At 32.4% G+C, this 22097-nt stretch overlaps 5 protein-coding genes across 5 annotated transcripts in view; 2 read left to right on the top strand and 3 right to left on the bottom strand.

The window, feature by feature from the left end:
* Window positions 1-32: 32 nt before the first annotated feature.
* LOC124542538 lies at window positions 33-3060 on the bottom strand. Its single transcript, XM_047120482.1, has 5 exons — window positions 1364-3060; window positions 1186-1243; window positions 976-1100; window positions 462-679; window positions 33-221 (listed from the first exon to the last, which is right to left on the bottom strand). The coding sequence occupies exons 1-5, from the start codon at window positions 2947-2949 to the stop codon at window positions 130-132; spliced, it is 2079 nt and encodes a 692-aa protein (XP_046976438.1). The 5' UTR covers window positions 2950-3060; the 3' UTR covers window positions 33-129.
* A 418-nt stretch (window positions 3061-3478) lies between these two features.
* On the top strand, window positions 3479-4803 carry LOC124540910 (39S ribosomal protein L30, mitochondrial). The gene is made up of 3 exons (XM_047118689.1): window positions 3479-3735; window positions 3962-4088; window positions 4450-4803. Exons 1-3 carry the CDS (start codon window positions 3623-3625, stop codon window positions 4744-4746), a joined length of 537 nt encoding a protein of 178 aa, XP_046974645.1. The 5' UTR covers window positions 3479-3622; the 3' UTR covers window positions 4747-4803.
* A 7-nt stretch (window positions 4804-4810) lies between these two features.
* Window positions 4811-5660, bottom strand: LOC124540906. The gene has a single exon (XM_047118678.1). The coding sequence runs from the start codon at window positions 5501-5503 to the stop codon at window positions 4871-4873; it is 633 nt and encodes a 210-aa protein (XP_046974634.1). The 5' UTR covers window positions 5504-5660; the 3' UTR covers window positions 4811-4870.
* An 852-nt stretch (window positions 5661-6512) lies between these two features.
* On the bottom strand, window positions 6513-13054 carry LOC124538248 (cyclic AMP-dependent transcription factor ATF-6 beta). The gene is made up of 13 exons (XM_047115242.1): window positions 12869-13054; window positions 12397-12580; window positions 11688-11806; window positions 11253-11347; window positions 11107-11170; window positions 10721-10983; window positions 10376-10548; window positions 10142-10292; window positions 9642-9739; window positions 9442-9536; window positions 9126-9326; window positions 8314-8703; window positions 6513-7911 (listed from the first exon to the last, which is right to left on the bottom strand). Exons 1-13 carry the CDS (start codon window positions 12909-12911, stop codon window positions 7532-7534), a joined length of 2256 nt encoding a protein of 751 aa, XP_046971198.1. The 5' UTR covers window positions 12912-13054; the 3' UTR covers window positions 6513-7531.
* Window positions 13055-13284: 230 nt separating this feature from the next.
* LOC124539922 (probable E3 ubiquitin-protein ligase HERC2) overlaps window positions 13285-22097 on the top strand; it is a 45559-nt gene continuing 36746 nt past the window's right edge. Inside the window, exons 1-17 of the mRNA XM_047117304.1 lie at window positions 13285-13719; window positions 13807-13981; window positions 14182-14326; window positions 14465-14632; window positions 15072-15341; window positions 15420-15575; window positions 15720-15848; window positions 15945-16065; window positions 16414-16582; window positions 17308-17518; window positions 18448-18596; window positions 18901-19060; window positions 19147-19244; window positions 19325-19480; window positions 20081-20186; window positions 20258-20363; window positions 21315-21537. Coding sequence (XP_046973260.1) covers window positions 13483-13719; window positions 13807-13981; window positions 14182-14326; window positions 14465-14632; window positions 15072-15341; window positions 15420-15575; window positions 15720-15848; window positions 15945-16065; window positions 16414-16582; window positions 17308-17518; window positions 18448-18596; window positions 18901-19060; window positions 19147-19244; window positions 19325-19480; window positions 20081-20186; window positions 20258-20363; window positions 21315-21537 — 2779 coding nt within the window. The 5' untranslated portion in view covers window positions 13285-13482. The remainder of the gene's footprint in view (window positions 13720-13806; window positions 13982-14181; window positions 14327-14464; window positions 14633-15071; window positions 15342-15419; window positions 15576-15719; window positions 15849-15944; window positions 16066-16413; window positions 16583-17307; window positions 17519-18447; window positions 18597-18900; window positions 19061-19146; window positions 19245-19324; window positions 19481-20080; window positions 20187-20257; window positions 20364-21314; window positions 21538-22097) is intronic.

Below are 22097 nucleotides of genomic sequence, written 5' to 3'. Positions count from 1 at the left end.
TCATAAAAAATAATTACAAAAGTTACATCAGTTACAATTACAAAACAATTATTGTAGGTATCTTGTACAAATATTCTATATACTTTTTTTAACAAATCAAAGAAGTACATGTAAAGTACAAGAAAATAATTATAAAAATTTTGGTTGTTGCTTTAAAGCTGTTATATCTAAGAATTTCGGTATCTCCGCTTGCTGTTGTCCATTTTGATATTTATTATTACCTATAAACAAATCAATTTTCAATACATTCACTAAATGGAGTAAACACAACACATGACAAATTACAGAAAAATTAAAAGAATTTTATTACACTTTTGATATTCCTAAAACAGATGAAATATGGCCTTAAGCAACCACAAAGATATTAAAAAGCATCCATTTAAAAGCAGTACTTTTTACACTATAATTTATTTGAAATTCCATACAAGTGTCTCATGATCAATTCAGTCCTTACAATTTACCTTGTAAAAGTTTGTGCTTTTCCATGTAGTTCCTTGTTGCCAAAGACATATCAACAGGCACAGCACCAGGCTTAGGTGATGGACTTTTTGATATTTGCGGACCATTCTTCAAATACTTAGCTGCAAGCTGGTTCATTTTCAAGCTAGTGTCGGTTGTAGGAGCATGTAATTGTGGTTGCTCCACTTGATAGCCAAGGGGATCATCACCAAATGTTACTCTGCAAATTATCATACAATTAATACTCCAAAGTATATGTATTAATTACATTGTCGGTTTTTTTCCTTCTAGATCCTTTATTAACTTGATTTATCAAATGGTAATTACTTCAATTTGTAGTCAGATATTGGATACAATTATAATTTCTACATCTTATTATTTTCTGTCTTTGAGGTGCTGAAGAAAATTTTATAGAAATATATGAAAGCCATATAATGCCATAAAAACACTAAGATTAACTGTGTTGTTAAACACACTGTAGTCACAATGGAAATGCATAGAAAAATTAAATAATACCTTTTGGCTACACTTATGTTAGTTTTGTCTATTTGCATCTGCAAACATTTTTGTCTGTTATTCCTGTATAAAGCACTCGCTGAAGAGGGCATATCAGATTCTTGTAACATGCCATTAACATGTGTCTGTAAAAATAAATACATTATAAAAGAACATGTTAAGGACATATATATGTATTTTTATTTATATTACAATGTCCCAATAACTTACCATTACTTTATTATAATAAGTCCATCCAACATTGGACTGGTCATCACTAGTATCAGAACTAAAAAAAAAGAAATTCAATGTTAAACTTTCATAAGGTTTTTGATCCAATCTGTAAGTGTAATATGAAGTAATACATTGTGCATAAAAAGGAAATTGCCCATCATTTAATAATACTCACTCGCTGTAATCTCTCACATCCAAATATAAGCTTTGTTCTGGAGACATTAGTGGTGTGATGGGATTGTCTACTTGCACATTATATAAACTCATATCATTCAGCGTTTTATCTACATATCCAGTGTCAGTATTTTTTGTAAGATCACCAATTTCCTGACTCGTATTCTCATTTACTTTGGGCTCAGATGAATTTGAAACTGGAGCTATGCCATCAAGGAAATTTAAATTCACTGGATGCGCCTTAGTTACAACCTCCTTTATACTTATTTGGGATCGATTACATTGAATCTGTGCCTCATTTTGCTTGACTATTTCCTTATTAATTATCGTCGAAGTTCTATACATTTCAAAACTTGTCATAACTCCTATTGATATCTTTTCCTCTGTTCCGATGGATTTAACTTCCACATGCTCGGTAACATAATTCTGTAAGGGCTGTGTTATTTTCTGAGGTTCATATGTTTTACTGGCTGATATAAATTTATCTACTTTTTCTTGTAGTAACTGCAGTTGCTCATTTTGTAGTTTAATTATCTTAAAAAGATCAGCAACAGTAGGTTCTCTTTTCTCTTTGACAATTTTATCCTGTTTCTCAATATCTAAGCAAGTACTAGGTTTGTTACTTTGTTCATATTTTTCGAGTGTCCAATTTTTTTTAGACACTCCAGTCTGGGGTGACTTTGCTGGTGTTTTGTTGCAAGTACATGGAGGAAAGTATGTATGGTTCATTGGTGAATAATTATTACATTGGCAATCTGAATTCCTTTTAAATAAAGGTGCTCTGCAATGGCAGATATTGTAATGATTTTCAGTCATATATTGATGTTTAAACTCATCATTCAGGAAATGTTTCATATTGCCTTGTGTATTTAAAATATGAACACAGTGGTAGCATTTACAAAAATGATTCATTTCACTTGTAGAGTTACTAGGCTCAGTAGGCTTCATATCCATCTTATTTGAAATAGGAATTCCTAATGTCATTATTTCTGTTTTCTTTAACAGTGGATTATTTTCTTTATCTAAATGTAAATTATTAAACTGACTTTGTATATTTTTAAGATCAGTTAAATTATCTCTTCTTAAGAAGAAATCGTCTTTTTTGCTTAAAACATTTGGTGGACTAGAAGCAATATTATTTTCCACAGGAGTCAATATTCGTGTTGATTTTTTTTCCACCAAAGGATTATCATTAAAATTGCTTTTCAGTGATTGCATTTGGTACGAATTTAGAATATTCTGCCTCGGGAGCATTTGTTTCGGTTTATTGTAAGTACTATCAAGCATACTTAAATCCAACTCATTAGATGGAGAATAGCTTTGTTTCTCTGTATTAGGAATATTTGATAAGTAAGTTTTATTAACAAGCGGATATGGCGTTGAATCCCCACATTCAAATCTTTGTACAGGATCGTTTGTAAAAGGTATTGGTCGATGTTCTAAATAGTTCATTGGAGCAACTAAAGGCGCGGATTGCACTTGCTTCATAATAAAAGGTCGAGGAGAGTGGCATTCTCTCTGAAAGTCTGAATTCATCGCGTTTATTCTTAAAGTTTTAACTGGAGATTCAAAGCGTACCTTCTTCATTAATTAAATTATACACTTCACCAAATAATCATACAACTGATATAAAAAAAAGGTTAAACGAAATTATTATAAAAGTACGGAAACTTAAACTTAAGTCACAACTAACATGTCAAATTGTCAGTTTACATTTGAATTTAAATAGTAGTGATGGCGGTTGGTTTTATATAAATCGTCAAAACATAAGATATTCATTTGTCATGATGAACATTTTATTTATTTTAATTTCAAATATATCCCACTTTCTATAACTTTAAGTAATATATATTTTTATTTTATATTAAATAAATATTGTTTTTTTATATAACAATGTATGAGAGCAGTTTTTATTTAATCTTAAAATATTACCGAAGTAAAATGTAATAATTTATAACTGATTCTTTTATGTTTTAAATAGTTAAAAAAAAACAAACTTTTAACTTTTATTATGTTGTTTTTCTGACTGTTATTTAAAGTAATATTGTCTTGCTATTTACTAAAAACGAAAAGTATAAAAAAAGCCTTGGACTAATGACATTTGACAGTAGTTGTCATTGTTGACAAATGTCGAAATAACTCGTATACTGTATATGTATAATTTTAATTTAAATTGAATGCAATCTCTCATTTATAATAAATACATTAATTTTAATACAATTGCATCAACTTATTTTCTAAATAACCTCTACCCTTCAATATGAACAACCAACTATTAAAAACAAAAACCCCTTTAACTTTGTTAGTTCGTTGTAGAGGTTATAAGCATCCAGGAGGAATCCGATACCCAGGGGGAATAACATATTATCCGAGGTACGTTAGTTCACATCATATTGTTGAATATAAATAATAAAAGAAAAATCTATTTAGACTATACTCATAACTCTCAAATCTTATATTTAAAAGCAGTAACCAAAACATCGTGTTTTGTATTCGAATCCATAATACAGTGCAGTTTAGTATGTTCTGTACAGATAATACTAAGGAAACAACACAAAGGAGACATGTTTTGTTTTAAACATAATTTTTACTTCTCTAGAAACCCAAACCACAAAGACCCTGAGTATACTCCATCAAAATTATTCAGAGTGGAACAAATTAAAAGTAGTAAACATCATCCATGGTGGGAGAAGAAAGTTTTGAGTGAACTAAAACTTGAAAGAATTGTAAGTTACGACACTACCTATTATAGTATACCAAATTTTATAGCATTTAGCTGATAATCCAAGTAAATACTTGATATGTGTATTTTCCAAAACCACCTTTTATTTTCCAAAATAAAATACTTATATTTACCTATATTAAAACAGTATAGTCTCATTATTTATATTGAAATATATTTTATCAATAATGTTTGTCTTTGTTTATTTTATGTAACATACAATTTTATGAATAATTCTTATGATTATTTAATATTCCATAATCATATGAAATAATAAATATAAACTATAAATATAAATAAGCTAGTTTATATATAATTATGAATGATCTAAATCTGTCAGTATATTAACAATAATTTTATTTTAGAACCAAGTTGCTATTGTAAAGAATATACCTGAAATGAATGCCAAGTTATGGTCTATCAAACATCTAATTAAGGTTACCCCGATAACCTTCCCCTACGGAGAACCAACGGAAGAGGACATTAAACACACAATTCTTAAAGAAAATGGTCAATGTGTAGTTACAAAGACTTTACAACCTGAACAAACAAAAATAGAAGCTTTAGAAAAATTTGAAAATGATCCAAAGAAAATGGATTCTACAACAATAAAAAGAGATTCTAGGCTTAAATGGAATAATGCCTTCACTGGAGGCTTCTAAGCAACATTAAGTTATAATGGTAGTTATAATTAGTAATAAAAGATTAAATGTAAACTATATAGTTGTTTTAATAATTATTTATTTAGTATTACTAATCTATACAAATCATAAATCTGTGTGATAATTATTCCATTTTTTTCTTATACATTAAATAATTAAAATATTCTGGTGTCCTAAAATATGTATCTAGTAATATTCCATGTTTCTTTCCAAGTTGAAATCTTGCATCACCCCAGGACACGACAAATGTTGGATTCAACTTCTTAAATTCATTCAAATGAAATTTGTGTTTTACTATCGAATTAATCCAATGTCCTCTAAAGATAGCTACATATTCATCTCCACTTTGGTACATACGAACGACAAACTTAGACATTAACACTTTGACTGCTATATGCAGTAAAACAAATGATCCAAGGTAGATTAAGCACTCAGGTGCATTATTTGCAATAACTAGACTTTCACCTATAATTACTGGATCATTCATTGTATTCACATCAAACACAAATGCAGCATAATAAAGAGAACTAGCAGCGACAATAGCTGTGGATGTTGTTAAATATGCCACAGCATAGTTAAGAGCATTTCCCATTGGAGCTTTATATATTAACTGCCAATTTTTAGATAGGCCGTCTTTTTCTTGCCATTTTTCTTGCTTATCCATATATTTTAAAGGATGCTGTGATACATATTTTACGGAAGTAAACTTAAAAGACTGTCGGCAACAAATCGGTCTAATGAAACGCAAACAATTCATGTTATCGCGCGTAATTTGTTACTTTGTTCTCGTTAAACTGTTTTTTAGTTTTCTTCAAGTCCATATAAAATCTATTTCATGCTATTAAGACAAAAAAGACATATAAAAGATATTTTGGTCATATGTTTTGAGGTTACAATAAACTGTCAAAGTCAAAATCTTATGACAATTGAACTGTATTGGATAATATCTAACGTTAATAAAGAACAGACTATTATAATGTTATTATTTATAGCCTATTCCAATCGAAGTAGGAATTCCTTATTCCTAAACCTTAAATTTATGTATTTCATGCTTATTTCTAATAAATGGGCTATATTATATACTAATAAGTATTTATGATTAACATATCTTTATTTATAATACAACACTATCACACGTATGTACTTATACCCACTTTAATTTCGCTTCCAAAAATTCAAAACGTAATTTTTTCACAGATCCGTAGTAAATATAATTAATTCTGAGCTGAGCTCTCTACCACTGATAACACGTTAATGTGTGCAGGACAAAGAAATCGTAATATGTTGTATCGCCTGCATTAATACGCCAAAGCAAACTACTTAATTTATTTATAAAATATTTTTCACTATGCCAGTTAAATTTATTGCTTTTTTGAGTTTTGCATGGCTCATTCTATTCATACGGGTAACGGAGCTGACTTGTTCACCCTTCGCCCTACTTATCTAACAAGAGCTGGGTTTTCAATTACTCTCAACAGGTCTCGTAAGACTAGTTTTCTAATTTTCCTTAATGCTCTATCCTTTTTGTTTATCCTTGCCTCGAGAAATATTTAAATTAGTATATACAAAGGAACTTTTGAAAATCACATAAGATGGGTAGGGAGTATGGCATAAGAGCGTCACGTTCGCCGTCAAGGCCTATGAATCATTTTGCCATCTCGGCGCGCCCAAAGACGTTTTATACAAAAAATAAGGACTTATATGATATAGTGCAAAGCACTCAAATTTATTCATCTTATTAGATTGTTTTAAATAAAACAATAATACAATGTTTAAAATACTTTTTAATCCTAAGGAAATGTTTAGTATATAGTAGTAGAATTACATAATAATTTGAAACAAAAACATTACTACTAAGTATAAAATATTTATAAAATAACTTTGTCACATTTACATCATAATTAACAGAAACAAAACAATATAAAAGCTTTATGGCATAGCTACATAATTTATTGGATTTACATAATATTATAATTACATTAACTTCAAATATGCCTTTTTACATGAAACAACCTAAATCATAGTTGGTCTGTAAGAAGTTCTTTTAAACAATTTTATTTTAATTTAATAAACACAGACCATTTTAACCAAGAAATCGTTAGTATAAATATGTTAAATTAAATAATTTCATTTATAAACATCTGAAAGAAGTGACGAATGTATCAGTATCGTTGCACAACCCCCGTATTATGACTTCAATGTAACTCATTAGCCTTATCATAATTATGTATTTATAAATGTACAAATACATTTGTGATGTGTATAAATATTATAGTAAGATTAACCCTGGTAAAATACTGTTAATTTACGAAGACCATATTTGTAATCATTTTTAATTATACCAGAGAGCAATATACTATATATCAAGAATAAAAATATATTATGAAAAACGAAAAAAAAAAAATAAACAATATATTTTTAAATAAATGTATATAACATCTCATCCTTCGATCGGTGTTAGTTAAATAACACCAAAATTTTCTTTGCAAATAATAAAGACTAATTGTAGGGGAAGATGTAGTTGAATGTGATTTTTTTTTTATTTTAATTATTATTGGTGCCAACACCTTTGTTTAAATTCTCTAAAGTAATTTGAAAAGATCGTAATACTTATAGCCAGTGTTTGAAAGAATGAGCAATTGAGCACAATCTGTAATCTCAACACGGTGCTCTTTAGAAAAAGTAAGACTTTTAGTAAAATTAGTTTGATTTAAAGAATTTAATTTAGCACCAATAAATACGTATATGTCAACTATTATTAATTACACTTGAAATATTTTGTGAACTAATGTGAACTATTTGAAGAATTCTTTACCAGTTTATTACTTAAGTTACTTTCACTAGCATCACTTGATTTATGAAGCAGGTACTGTGTAAACAAATCATTTTTATTTATTTCATTATCACTACCTACATCAATATTTTTCTTAAAATTATTGGACAAATTATTGCTTGTGTTAAAAACAATTTCGTTTGGACTAGCATCAACTTTAAGTTTCTTTAATCTCCTATTTTCTGGGCTCACACTTACATGTATTGGCTGACCATCAGCATTGGTATCTCTCAAACTTTCTGGTAATGTATCTGATTTTAATTTGACTAGAGTTGTATTGACGACAGAGCAATCGATTTGCATGAGTGTTACGTGATCATTCATTATAGAATCTGAAAGAAATAAATGTGCTGTAGTAATAATCGATTATAAATAAAACCGACACCCTCCATGCAATAAGCCGTAACCTGATTTTTGGTCAAAATAAGATTTCAGTCCAATAATATAACATAATATTACACATCCGTGAAAACATTTAATACATTCTCTAAATACCGAGATTTTAACTCCCTAATAGTCATATAAAAGAAAGTCTTAAGTTTGTATTTTTTACTCACTTTTACTAAAACATGAATATTTAATTCAATCAAAAAGCCTTTTATTACTCTTTGACATACCAAACAGTAATTGGTAGAGGGGTAATACAAAGATGAAAGTTAAAAATCACAAATTAGGTCATACGACTTAATGCGCGGGTAGTGTCGAAATATTGCATATTTTGTGTAGTAACCCACCATTGCCGGATCGAGCTGGTAATATCAGAGCCATTTTTGGCGGTCTCGTTGCATTATGTGTTACAGCTGGAAGCAATAAGTGTTGTCCTTTTCCAACTCCTACTACATAGAATGTATCATCCCTCCTGTGAAGAGCTTGAAGTAATGCATTCCATTCTCCAAAATCGTCCATGTTGAACTCATTAGCAGATTTTCTCAGAGGTTTATGATAAAGCCTCTCATAATACATATCACCATCAGGGAATATATCTTTTTCAGTTGGTACATTCCGTCGTAGACGCCGTCTTAATTTATCTCGAATGTTTTTTACATTCTTATTATGAGGTATGTCGATAAGGTTACTATCGAGGTTTAATTTATTGAAAAGTCTATAAGTTTCCAATAGTCCACCTGGAACATTACATGTCCGTTTGATTTTTACCCAAATATAGTAAAAATAATTTAATGTAAATTGTTTTTTTATTTTTAAATTAAATATTAACAATCTCCTATTTTTGTTTTCGAATGAGATTTTTGAAGTTTCAAGTATGTAGGTGTTAAGTTTTGGCATTTCGAGATTAATCAGTGTGTAGTGTGTGTGTAGTAGTGTCAATATTTAGCTTTTACATATAATGATTATAAATCTGTAAGTAACTCTGTCTGACTGTCTGTCTTTTGCTATTTCAAGACTAAATAACGATACCGAATTGAATGATATTTTGATATAAAGTAAACTTTAACTCCAATGGCGGGCTTAGCCACCTTCTTTATCTCTAATACCCGAAGACCATAACAAAAACACCAGTGACAACTATTATTTAAAATAAACTTACCTGGTAATTGTTTTTCGTCCAAATAAACTTTATGACGTTTTTGTGTGTTTGTCCAATTCAATGTCTTTCCACCGCCTATCCATCGTTTCAGTTCACCTACTATCCTTATACTTTCAGTTTGATTTATATTTGCAAAATCATTCAACGTTGTGTTCTGACAGTCTATTCCTTCAGCACTGCGATTAGTAAACTGATCGTAATCTGTCGTACAAAAATTGAAATAAAATATCTAAAAATACAAATATATACTCATCAATAGCAAAGATAACTCCAGCCTTTTACATTGTTACCAATTCGAAGATTAAATAAAAATTACCAGTATTAAGAACATCTTTGTTGTCTTCCGCCCACAAAAGATGACGCGTGTTTACGTGAGTAGAGGATGGTCCAGAAAATGGTTTGGTGTTCCAGCTGAAATTACAATTCAGTTATATAAATACATACATACAAGTAAGTAATTACAAATAGTTGTGATGAAATATAGAAAAAGGTATTCCGTTTGCAATTAGAACTTACCCTATAACATTCCAATTTAAAGAAACCATAAAAACCATGGCAAAAATAACAGCAATATTCTTTTTGGGTATCAGTATTGACGAGTCTAGCCGAGGAATCTGTAAGCACATGCTTTAACTCACTTACATGCATTATAATTGTCACTTAAATATTACATGAATAAAATATCAACATAATTTATATATTATACTTGAGCAGCCAACACCACCTTACATATTAATAGGCATATGAATAAGAAAACAAATTTTTTAAGAAAATAATTCATGATCAAAAAAATCATAAAAGAACATCTGAAGACACCATTCAAGTCTGTATTATGAGAGATCACATACAATATGAATGTTTAATTAAGCTCCTCTTGACGCTGGCTTAATAATTCATCTAACACTTTCTCACCACACTAATTACATATTATAATTAACACAATGATAATCAGCAGATTAATTAACTAGATGAAAATATTAACTTATGCAATACAAAATAATAGTAAAGTAGCAAACCTTTCGGCTTCGTCCATTTGATTCTAATTGGTCCCTTAATAATCTATTTTCTAATCGGAGCCGTGCAATCTCTTGATGTGCTTCTAACAACTGCTGTTCCAATGCTGTTACATATTCTTTCTTCTTTTGCCGGGATTGACATGCAGATTCCCTTTTAGATACAAAAAGGGATGTTTGAACTTGATAAATAGGTATAAAAAAAATATTGCGTATAAATAAAAACCACAAACTTACCGATTTTTAATCATTCTCTGTTGCTTTTTCAAAGCTCGTATTTCAGCTTCACTAAACTGAGATATATCTATGACGGGACTCTTTGGTTCTTCTTTTATACTTTGGTTTATGAGAGCAGCTTGATGTACTTCTGGGTTGGGATTTATCACAATATTATTTATAGGTGGAGGTGTCTGAAATAACATGTAAAAATACATGAAAAAATGATTTTATGTTACATTAAAAAATAGCACGGTATTTACTATAAGATCTTAAGTATTGCTCCATACACATTAAGGATGACATACAGATATAATTTTCTGTATATATCACATTTAATTTTATATAGTTAAATTAAATTATTACCTTAACATGGTAACCACTATTATTTGTAACTTGTATTGGTTTGTTTTGTGTGAGTGGGGTGATGGAAATTCTACCATCTTTTGTACTCTCGGCTGGTATCACAATACTGTTTGCTTTTGTTTGTATAGTAGAAGCATTTCTCAATATTCTTGGAGTGTTTCTTTCAGCTATCAGATGAATTTGACTATCTTCTTTCTTAACTAAATTTTGTGAATTTTCATTTACAACCTTATAAATGGAATTTTGGCCATGTACACTTGTGACTGAGAAAGAAAAAACATATTACATACTTAAATTAAATACCAAGTTATAATATTAAAAATTTTACTAATAAAAAGTTATGTAAATAATTAATTTTACTAGTGAATTCATTATGACGTATTTACCTTTTTGATTGTTAAATATTCTATTGATATCATTCTGTTTACATTCATTTTCTTTTTTAACAACCTGAAAAAAATATGAATGCTTCGCTATTTAGAGTGATTGAGGGTTTTATAAATAGAATAAAATGTTTATCATAATACATTACCTTTATCATACCATTTTCAATTGCCATAACAGGATTACTTTTGTCTGTAAATTTGTAATTGACTGATGTTTCTCCAACATTTGTTCTAGTTGGAACTAAAAACATTTTATATATGAATGTAATTAAAAAATAAGTTACTTATATCTATTTATATAAGTGCTTAGTATAATAGTATCTACCGTAAAAGAACTTTGATGTGGAATTAGTAGGTAACTGAATTAGGTATACAGAAATACATTTTTTGATGACAGAAAAATATATTTCCTTCCAAATATAATAATAACTAATCAAACTATTCTTTATGATTCATATTGATTTTATTTTGTAAATAATTATGAAGCTTTACTTGTATAGTTAATTCAATAGTTTATAGGATTTAATAATAAAAAAATATTGTCTCAAGATGAATGATTAAAATTAATTTAAATTATTAACCTGCTTTCTGGAGGAATAAGTCAACATCTTCTGGCTTTAACTGATTAGTAGGCTCATTGTGGAAAGACCAGTCAAGTGGTGATTGAGATGACTGTCTGGCAGATGAAGTATGGGATCCACTGGAATATCAATATGTATTTTAAGCACATCTGTATGCAATAGAAATATTTTTTTAAATGTTGAAAAAGAGTAACTACTGAGTTTCTTGCCGGTTCTCTTGGTAGAATCTACATTCCGAACCGGTGGTAGCTTCACTTAATTGTTAAATGACGATTCAAAAGTGCTTGTAAAAGCCCCCTTGAATAAAGTTTATATTGATTTTAATTTTTGTATAGTAATTAAGTAATATATAAGTAAATCATTTATACAAAAATAAAGTTTGCTAAATATTTTTATTAGTATATACCTTTTGTATCAATTTTATTTCTAATAAATAACAATAACAAAACCCTAATGAAAAGTAAACTCTCGCTATGGAAATTAACTGTCATTAAAGCAATCTAAGGTGATTACTTTAATGACAGTTAATGCATTAGTATGTAGAAGACTTTTTAATGCCATTTGCTGGTTTTCTCACTGTTTATGTTTTAGATGAAGGGGGGTACAAGGGAAAGAAAATTTTATTGAAATTTGTCAGTGTTTTAATATAAATGAATACATATATATGGTACTGTATTGGTAAATTATAGTTTTTTAAAGTGTTCCTTACTTTTTGGTGTCATCTTCGCTGCCTGAATCTGAGCTGCTACTTTCATTTGGCGAGGACTTAATACTCTGCACTGGTGATATAGCAGGTACGAGCCCCGCATCCGCTAAAATTTCACTAGGAGAAGCATCACTGACATCCAACCATGACAACTCACTGTACTCCTTAGTAAACTGATCCAAGAAATCTAAAACATAAGATAACACACACTCAAAACATTGGCAATACGAATTATAATTACTAATAACACAATTAGTGGCCTTGTAGGTTGCAAAAAAAAGAATGATGACAAACTTACTGAATCAAAATTTACAACAGAAAGTTTTTACAAGGATAGCAGATTATAATTTAAGTCTTGCTTCAAAATTGGTAAACAGGAAGGTCAGTAATATCTATTGTTTCGCGATAAATTTGTAAGCATGCACATTGCACTTTGTTTTCGTAATCAGCCGGATCTAATGAAAACGGTACTTACCGTACAAACCCTCCTTATTCTCAACCAGAATGTCCGTATCCATGGAGGTATTTGAAGAAATTATTTATTAACCATTAAAATTTAATGTATTATTTATCAAAATACGCCTCATCAAGTCATCAACACGCAGGTTTATTTATGTTTTTTAATAATCTGTGAAGTGTGATCATCATTGTGATTAAGAGATACCGAATTCTATGTTTTTTAAATTTTTTATTTCGCTTGGCAAGATTACTTAGCAGCATAAAATTATCAGTATGAAGTGAAAATAAATATTTGTAAAATAGTTCAAAGGTTGTTTATTAGTTCAATTTAAAAAGTGTAATTTAAATAAACGAATGTTATTTTTTTTTGTAAATATACAACGTGAGTTTGTAAATAGTAATGGAACGTAACTGGTTTTAGTTTGACAAATTCAGTGACACTAGACGGATTGTTTCGGAGTTCGATTGATTGAATCAATCAAGCTTAATTTCTCAAAAATATTCATTCTTAGAAGTGCGACGATGTAATTTTTACAGGTTCCTAAAAGCTACACTATGATTTCAAGGTTTTGAAAAAATATTTAATGCGGTCATGCTTTTATCACTGTATTAAACTGACCGGTTGCGAAAATGTCTGTCCCTGAAGAACAGGACGACTTCATATTTCGTCCACAACAACATTTAGACTCTAAATGGCTAAACCCTGACTTACAAGAGGCTCTTCATGATCCCGAGGCTCTGTGTTCCATGTTTAATAGCTTGTTACAAGATAGAGAAATACATTTCGATGCTAGAAATGGATTGGTCAATGGTGCTGGAATTACGGCTAAACTTGGCGATAGTGGAAAATATTACTGCGGCCTTAGAGTAAGTCCAAGTAGCTCTGTATTTTGTTTCATTCTACTTTTTTTTATTTACACCTGACTTTTTGGTAACAAGGCACAATTCTTATAGATCTTGACATGTACTTGTTGTGACGGTCTTTGTGGTCCTCATTCGGGTTGTGCATGCGTACCTTGTACCGCTCTTTCTGCTGAAGAAGAACTACGGGCCTCCATTCAATCTAAAATAGTTGCACCATCACCTTCTGTTCAAGTTATAGATGATATCAAATGGAAACTAGATCCAGGTGACAATATATTTATTTTATACACAGATTATTAGTAAAGTAAGGGTGTATTTATAAACATTTACCTATTTATTTAACTAACAAAAGTTATATATAATGTTTTCCTTTCTTCTTCAATGTAATTATGTATAAAATATTAGCAATACAAAGTTATTTCTAAGGCTAAATATAACATATTCTGATAATATTTTTTATGAAAGGACCTGAATGTCTTCAAAGTTTAATGGAAGCACTTGTATGGGAGCAAAGAGTAAGAGCTATTAATACAGCTGTTAGCTGTCCATTTATATCTCAAATACGGCGTTTGATTGTTCTTTGCCATAGACATCTAGTAGCTGTGATAAGGCAAGTAAAACTAATATAATCATAATATATTAATTAAAAAAAAATATGGAGAACTGGCTAACTACTGGCTATCTTTTTTATTTTAAAATTACATTAGTTAGTCATTATTAACTCTTGATAAACAATTTATTCTTTTAGAGATCAAAATAACCACAAAGAAACTAAAAAAGTAAAACTTGAGAAAAAGCCTGTTCATGGTGTAAGTAATAGAGCACTTAGCAATGTTGTAAGTGCTTTAAATAAACCGGTTGAACTTTCATCTGATGCTCCGGAAGAAAGTGAAGAACAGACTGATGATTCTGAAAGGTAATAGATACAAAATATTAGCATGTGTTAAAAAGAATTTACAGCCAGTCAATATTGCTACTGCCTGTTTGGATAAATAAAATTCATCTCATACCTAATTTTTTTGTCTCTTTCGGCTTTTTACTTATTAGGTAGGGCAAAAGCTAATAATAAAAATGTTTATACTTGTGGAAATGCCAAAAAGACAAATTGTGACATGCTTTGTTAAATTATTTACTCCTTATTCGTGGTTTATAATAACAGTTATTTAACAAATTGGCTATACAAACAAATACTTTCAAAGCTCTTTACCATATTTTATGAGGTATTGAAATTACTATCTCATTTGGTTTAGGTGAAATTGGCGAACTATTTATGTATAGTGGATTGGTTTTCGTAGATTTTAGTTTTCATTAAAAAAAAACATAACTTGTATAATATGTTTACATATGTTTCTTAGTGCATTCGGGCTAGCCCGAGTAGGCGCTCGTGCAGCCTTACGACTCGCTCTATCTCTCGTGCGTCGCGCCTGGCGCTGCGGAGAAGACGCAGATGTTTGCTCAGCGCTATTGAGAGACGCACTAGATGCCGTGCGAGCCCTGCCAGATGCCGCGCTGTATGCTGGAAGTGGACAAATGAATTCCATTGCACAACAAGCACCTCGCTCGCAAAAGATATGGGCAGAGGTTGTTGACAGCGCAGCGAAATTCTTACACCAAGTTGTAGCTGGGTATGTGTGTTATTTTCTTATATTAGAAAAAGTTAAGTGTCATAAAGAATGAAATTTAATTTTTTTTTTTAATTATAGGGAAGTAGGTTGTAATGTGCCTCAAGGGGACTGGCGCACATCGTTGTGCGTGTGGGTGGAGCTTTGTGCGCGTCGAGCTGAATTACCTGCCCTTCTTAAAGCTGCTGACGTACTTGTAACACTGCCTCCCAAACAAAAGCGACAGCCAGACAACAGGTGCTAATTAATATAATTTTTTTAAAGAATATATGTTTGCGTGAGAAAGTCTTGATGGTTATTGATATAGAATATGTAGAATTGATGATGGATTCCATAAAGGCATATTTATATAAAGTAATATTTGTGTTATGGTTCTTTCAGAATTGTTTTAGAAGAATGTACTGCACCATTAGGTCCATTTTTGAGGCGTATGGCTAAAGTCGCAGCCCCGAACCCAATCGTTAATTCCGAACCAAACACTGAAAGCAATCCAATAGAAACATATCTGAAGTAAGTGATCAACACGCATAAAGAATATTTTCATTTTAACTGAATTACATATAACAACTATAACAATAAATTCAAATATTTTGTGGCTTGTTGTAGAGAATTAAATATACCGAGCGGTGATGGATTGATGAGTGTGAGAAAGGCCGGTATTGCGTTGCTTTGTCATCTTGACAGACTAGGTGCTCCATTATTGCCTCCTTTAAAGGGATTCGTTACTGTAAGTATATTTTTATTTCGCATGGATTTCATTCACAGGAGAATATGAGTGACATATTTTATTATACTAAGCTTAACTTTATTTTCTATATTATATAAATTATTTTTTTGATGGAAAAAATTATGTAAACCAAACTACTAGTACATTTTTGAAATAAAAATTCTTGAAATTAAAGTAAAATCTTAACTAAAAATAAAAATAAGTATTCTTAAATTGTAAACATATTTTAATTAATGTATAATATATGTATGATATGTATTCATAACATGGATTATTTAGTATTCATAGTTTAATCAAACTTTTTCAATCGCTTTTCCCGTTTATTAAATATACGTTATATATTTATAGTGTACAGAATCAGCCCAAGAAGTCGTCTCAGTGGGATCCGGACTGTTGCAACTAGGGAGTTTGAGAATTCAACAAATAGCGTGCGCTGAAAAATTAGCTCTTCTATTGACTCATGATGGTGCTGTTTACACATTGCCCTACGATACTATGACACCGCATCTTGTTCCAGGTACGTAATGTTTTATTATTTTCAGGTATCTAATGTTCTATATAAATACGAATAAAGCCACAATATTTTAATAAGTAACGGATACCAAATAAACTCATAATAACATAATACAATGCGACATACGTTATTTACTGACACCCTGGATTTAGAACCTTATTATAAGATACGTGTATTTTGTTTTCAATGACTGAACATGTACTTTTAACTTTAAATAATTTTGACTTAAAATGTATACAAATGGCAGGCAAAGTGTTATTGTACAGTTAATGAGTAACATTATGTATATGTACGACCTCCGTGGTCGAGTGGTGTGTACACCGATTTTCATGGGTACGCCACTCTGAGGTCCCGGGTTCGATTCCCGGTCGAGTCAATGTAGATAATCTTTAGTTTTCTATGTTGTCTTGGGTCTGGGTGTTTGTGGTACCGTCGTAATTTCTGATTCATTTCAATAACACAAGTGCTTTAGCTACTTACATTGATATTTATTTATTTATTTGAAACACCACCAACATATTCCCAAAAACACTTATATAATAAAAGTACACGGACCAGTGCAGTGTGATACACCACTACAGGCATTTATAGTACTGTATCAGAGTAATGTATGTGATGTTGTCTAATATTTATAAAAAAAATGTTCTATATAATCGAAACACTTTCAAATCGGGAAATCATTCGATTCTTGAAAGTCTGTTCTCTACTTCTGCGTTCGAACACGGCAGGTCTAGAGAACAAGATCATAACGCAAGTGTCGTGCCACCCGGCGGGGCGGCACTACCTGTGCCGCTCGTCGTGCGGCGGCGCGTGGTCGTGGGGCGCGGGCGACGACGGCCGCCTCGGCCACGGCGACACGGCCGCGCGCGACGCGCCGCAGCCGCTGCACCACCTCGCGCACCACGACGCCGTGCGCGTCGCCGCCGGGCCCGCCTGCAGGTGACCCAACGACACCTCGCACCTCCCGTGCTCTATTTGCCTCTTCAGGCCATCGTTACGTCACAAAGGAGTTGCATAGCAATTTATAGTACGACACAACTTAGATGTCGCATCGGCAAAATTCGTAAAACCGATCACATCCGAATTAAGTACACTATCCCAAATCATCAATATTTATTTCTCACGCGAATATGATCTTTGCACAAACGTAACAACTTGTAATATCATATGACCTAATATATTCGTCAATTTGACGCGTCGATGTACATGCTCTTGCTTTCTCTGACGCGTGTATCTATAGCGACGAATAGCGTCGAATGGCGCGATAGGGAGCTATTTCTATTGGTTGTTTAAATCGGCAGTAATCGGTTTTATTTTCATTCCATTGCATTATCCGATGCTACATCTAATTTGTGTCTTACTATACTTGTATGAATAGGCTATTTGACTGGTTTTTAAAATCCATTTTATATTATTTAGTAGAGGTTAAGGAACGCAGTAAAAGCTGTTTTTTTTTTATTTCTAGTACATATTTGCCGAAAAATATCATATTAAAAATTCCATATTTAAATAACGCGCGAAATAGCTACTTGGATAATATGGCGCTGCATTTGGGTCGGTGATGTCACTTTGCTGTATTTTAATCTGTGGTACATATAGTAGAAAAGCAAGTTTCACAAGAAAGTGACTTCATCATAAGCCCGGCCAATCGGGAGCGTTTTGCTTCACGTGACAAACGTTTGAAAAACTGCATTTTTATTTATTGATTTTTGAATGAATTAAGTATTATTTCCAACTTTCGTTAGTAAATAACCATTTTTAAACTCATCAACATCAATATACACTGATTACAATAATTCACAATTTATTTTTCGCATTGTCAAATAGCCTATTATGAAATAAAAATGATATAATTTCCAATATCGCAGCGCGGTGATCACATCTCGCGGCGCTCTGTACACGTGGGGCCGCGGCGCGCACGGCCGCCTCGGGCACGGTACCATCGAGAACTGCCTAACGCCGCAACCGGTTTCGTTTAACGCGCATAACATCGAGAGGATCATTGACGTTGCACTTGGTATGTACTTTTTATATATACAGTCTTTTCCTTGTCAGGTTCAGAAAAGATCCTATTAATATGGTCGAGTGGTGTGTACACCGGTTTTCATGGGTACGCCACTCTGAGGTCCCGGGTTCGAGTCCCGGCCGAGTCGATGTAGATTACCATTAGTTTTCTATGTTGTCATGGGTCTGGGTGTTTGTGGTACCGTCGTTACTTCTGATTTCCATAACACAAGTGCTACAGCTACTTACATTGGGATCAGAGTAATGTATGTGATGTTGTCTCATATTTATTTATTTATCTTGTTGTTTTGCTCTAGGTTGGGGTGAAGGTCAAACCCTATGTTGTACTTGGGAGGGAGCCGTTCAAGTGTTCGGCGACAGCGAAGCGGGGACTCCCCGAGCGCTATCAGCGCTGTCCATGTTCCGAGTGACTCGTGTTTTCACTGGCGAGCATTGGCACGCCGCTCTAACTGACGGGCAAGTTTTATTGCAATTATACTTGAGATATGTATGTTTGTATTTTTTTTTGTAAACACTTAGCTTATATATGTGTAACATTGTAGAGGGCAAGTCTACACATGGGGTAAGGGCGATGGATATCGATTGGGACACGGGAATTTGGAATCTATTAAAATACCAAAACTCGTCGAAGCGCTTCAAGGTACGGATTGATTTGTTTCATAACACATATATTTTTTAATTTGTATAACTAGACTATATGATGTTATATCATAATTTCAGGAATAAAAATAGTCGATCTTTCACTGGGCGTATCTCACGGTATCGCGCTCTCGTCAGAGGGCGTGCTCTACGCGTGGGGCACACAGGAACGCGCGCAGATATCGAATCCTATCCCGCAACCGTTACAAGTGTTTAATCCGTCATTTAAAGCTAATGGTAATATATTTATTTTTTAGTCAGTAACAAAATCAAAATCAAAATAAACTTTATTCAAGTAGGCTTTTATAAGCACTTTTGAATCGTCATTTTACAATTAAGTAAAGCTACCACCGGTTCGGAAAGTAGATTCTTCCGAGCAGAACCGGCAAGAAACTCAGTAGTTACTCTTTTTTAATATGTAAAAAATACAACGTCAGTTTATTAAATACAATTATTTAAATTAATGTATCCTGCTTGGAAGTCAACAGGTATTAACTTCACGCTTTTTTATCATCTATAAAATCTTGTATCGAATAATATGCTTTTTCTACCAATGTATTTTTTACAAACGATTTGAATTTACTAAACGGCAAAGTTAAAAATGTCTGCGGAATTTTATTATAGAAACGACGTCCCATCAATTCTACGAAACGAACAAGTAGTCATGAATAAAATTTGAAATAATATGAATCGGTATAAATTATGTGACTCACATGTGTGAGTGAAACATGTCGTGCGAGTAAAATGTGCGATATGTAATAAGTGTCAAGATTGGTAGAAGAGGGAAGTATTAGGATTTTTTTTATAGTTAAGTTATTATTTTTATCTTGATTATAGGTGTGGCAAGCGGACCAACACAAATATTTGCTTGGAGCCAAGAAAACCCTAGAGATCTGCCGTCATCTCTGCCTTTTGTTATCGATTTGTCCGATAACACATTTAAGTAAGTAGTTCTGCAATTTACCATGTAAACTTATTTAATACTTATTATATGATGAATTTTGCTTGTTTCAGATTTTTAGAGAGACTGTTAAGAATAGTTGTGGAACAAAGCGGTAGTGCTAATATGAATGATAATGAATGTTTAGCAATATCGTGTTTGAATCTCCTTAGGCTACAAGTAAGTGCCGCTCAAAATATCTGATATTACTTAATGTATTTAAATATGATACTTAGCGCTTTCAAGTTATGCCAGAGAAGAGCGAGAAATTCAGTGTGTATAGTACGACACAAATTAGATGTAGCATCGGAAAATGCAATGGAATGAAAATAAAACCGATTACTGCCGATTTACACAACCAGTAGAAATAGCTCCCTATCGCGCCATTCGACGCTATTCGTCGCTATAGATTCACGCGTCAGAGAAAGCAAGTGCATGTAAATCGACGCGTCAAATTGACGAATATATTAGGTCATGTGATATTACAAGTTATTACGTTTGCGCAAAGATCAAATTTGCATGAGCAATAAATATTGGTAATTTGGCATAGTGTATTCAATTCGGATGTGATCGGTTTTACGAATTTTACTGATGCGACATCTAAGTTGTGTCGTACTATACTTGTGTCTAAACATATATTTGTATATACAGTAATATGTCTAAAATTGTCTAATCTGCTCTAAAGAATGGAATGTGTCTGAAATCGGTCCCATTCACAGTATATATTTAATATTGAACATCACTAAAGCAATTATTACAGCATTTAATTAGAGACTCCACAATCTATAGTTAAGATCACTTATTAAAACCTTATTTGTAATTATATCCCATTGTATTAACTCTCATATAGAAATTAATATGTATTTTGTTTTGACGACCTCCGCGGTCGAATAGTATGTACACCGGTTTTCATGGGTACGCCACTCCGAGGTCCCGGGTTCGATTCCCGGCCGAGTCGATGTAGAAAATTCATTAGTTTTCTATGTTGTCTTGGGTCTTTGTGTTTGTGGTACCGTCGTTACTTCTGATTTTCCATAACACAAGTGCTTTAGTTACTTACATTGGGATCAGAGTAATGTATCTGATGTTGTCCCATATTTATTTATTATTAATTATTTTGTCTTATTTCAGGTACATGCTTGGCAATGTGCGCGGGGCAATGATATAGTTGAAGCAGATTCAGACGGGCGGGCGTGGTGTAGCGGCGTGCACTCCGCTCTCGTGTCGCTCGTGGAGGGCAGGGCGGGCCCGTGCGCCGCCGCCGCCGCCCGCAAGGCCTTGGCCGCCGCCTGGCCGATATTACTACCCACGCCGCAGATACGGGCTCAGCACCTCATAGCTTTACTACCGCAAGGTATTGGATGTAGTTAGCCCAGTGGTTAGAACGCGTGCATCATAAACGATGATTGCGGGTTCAAACCCAGACAACCACCACTATATATATATGTGCTTAATTTGTGTTTATAATTCATCTCGTGCTCGGCGGTAAAGGAAAGCATCGTGAGGAAACCTGCATGTATATAATTTCATCGAAATTCTGCCACATGTGCGTTCCACCAACCCGCATTGGTACAGCGTGGTGGAATCTGTTCCAAAACCTCACCTTAATGGAAGAGGAGGCCTTATCTCAGCAGTGGGAAATGTACAGGCTGTTAGTTTACTTTGCTTTTTATTTTTACTCTGATTTTCGTTTCCAACTTGTTATGTGTTTTTTTATCATAATAGGTAACTAAATTGGCAATCTGCAGTATTTATTACTCAGTCAAGGTCGATCAAAAATGCCATTGCATTCCAAAATGTCCTTTCAGCAATTTTATTGCTTTAGCCTCTCTATCATGTGTTGGTTGTATCTGTAATATATACGATCTCGTGCTTCGTCTTCTCGATGTCACCTAGAATTTAACAGAAGAGTTA

Source organism: Vanessa cardui, chromosome 2 (assembly GCF_905220365.1).
Source record: "Vanessa cardui chromosome 2, ilVanCard2.1, whole genome shotgun sequence".
Lineage (NCBI taxonomy): Eukaryota > Metazoa > Arthropoda > Insecta > Lepidoptera > Nymphalidae > Vanessa > Vanessa cardui.
Note: the sequence above shows the minus strand (reverse complement) of the source record. Positions and strands in the feature narration are given on the sequence as shown.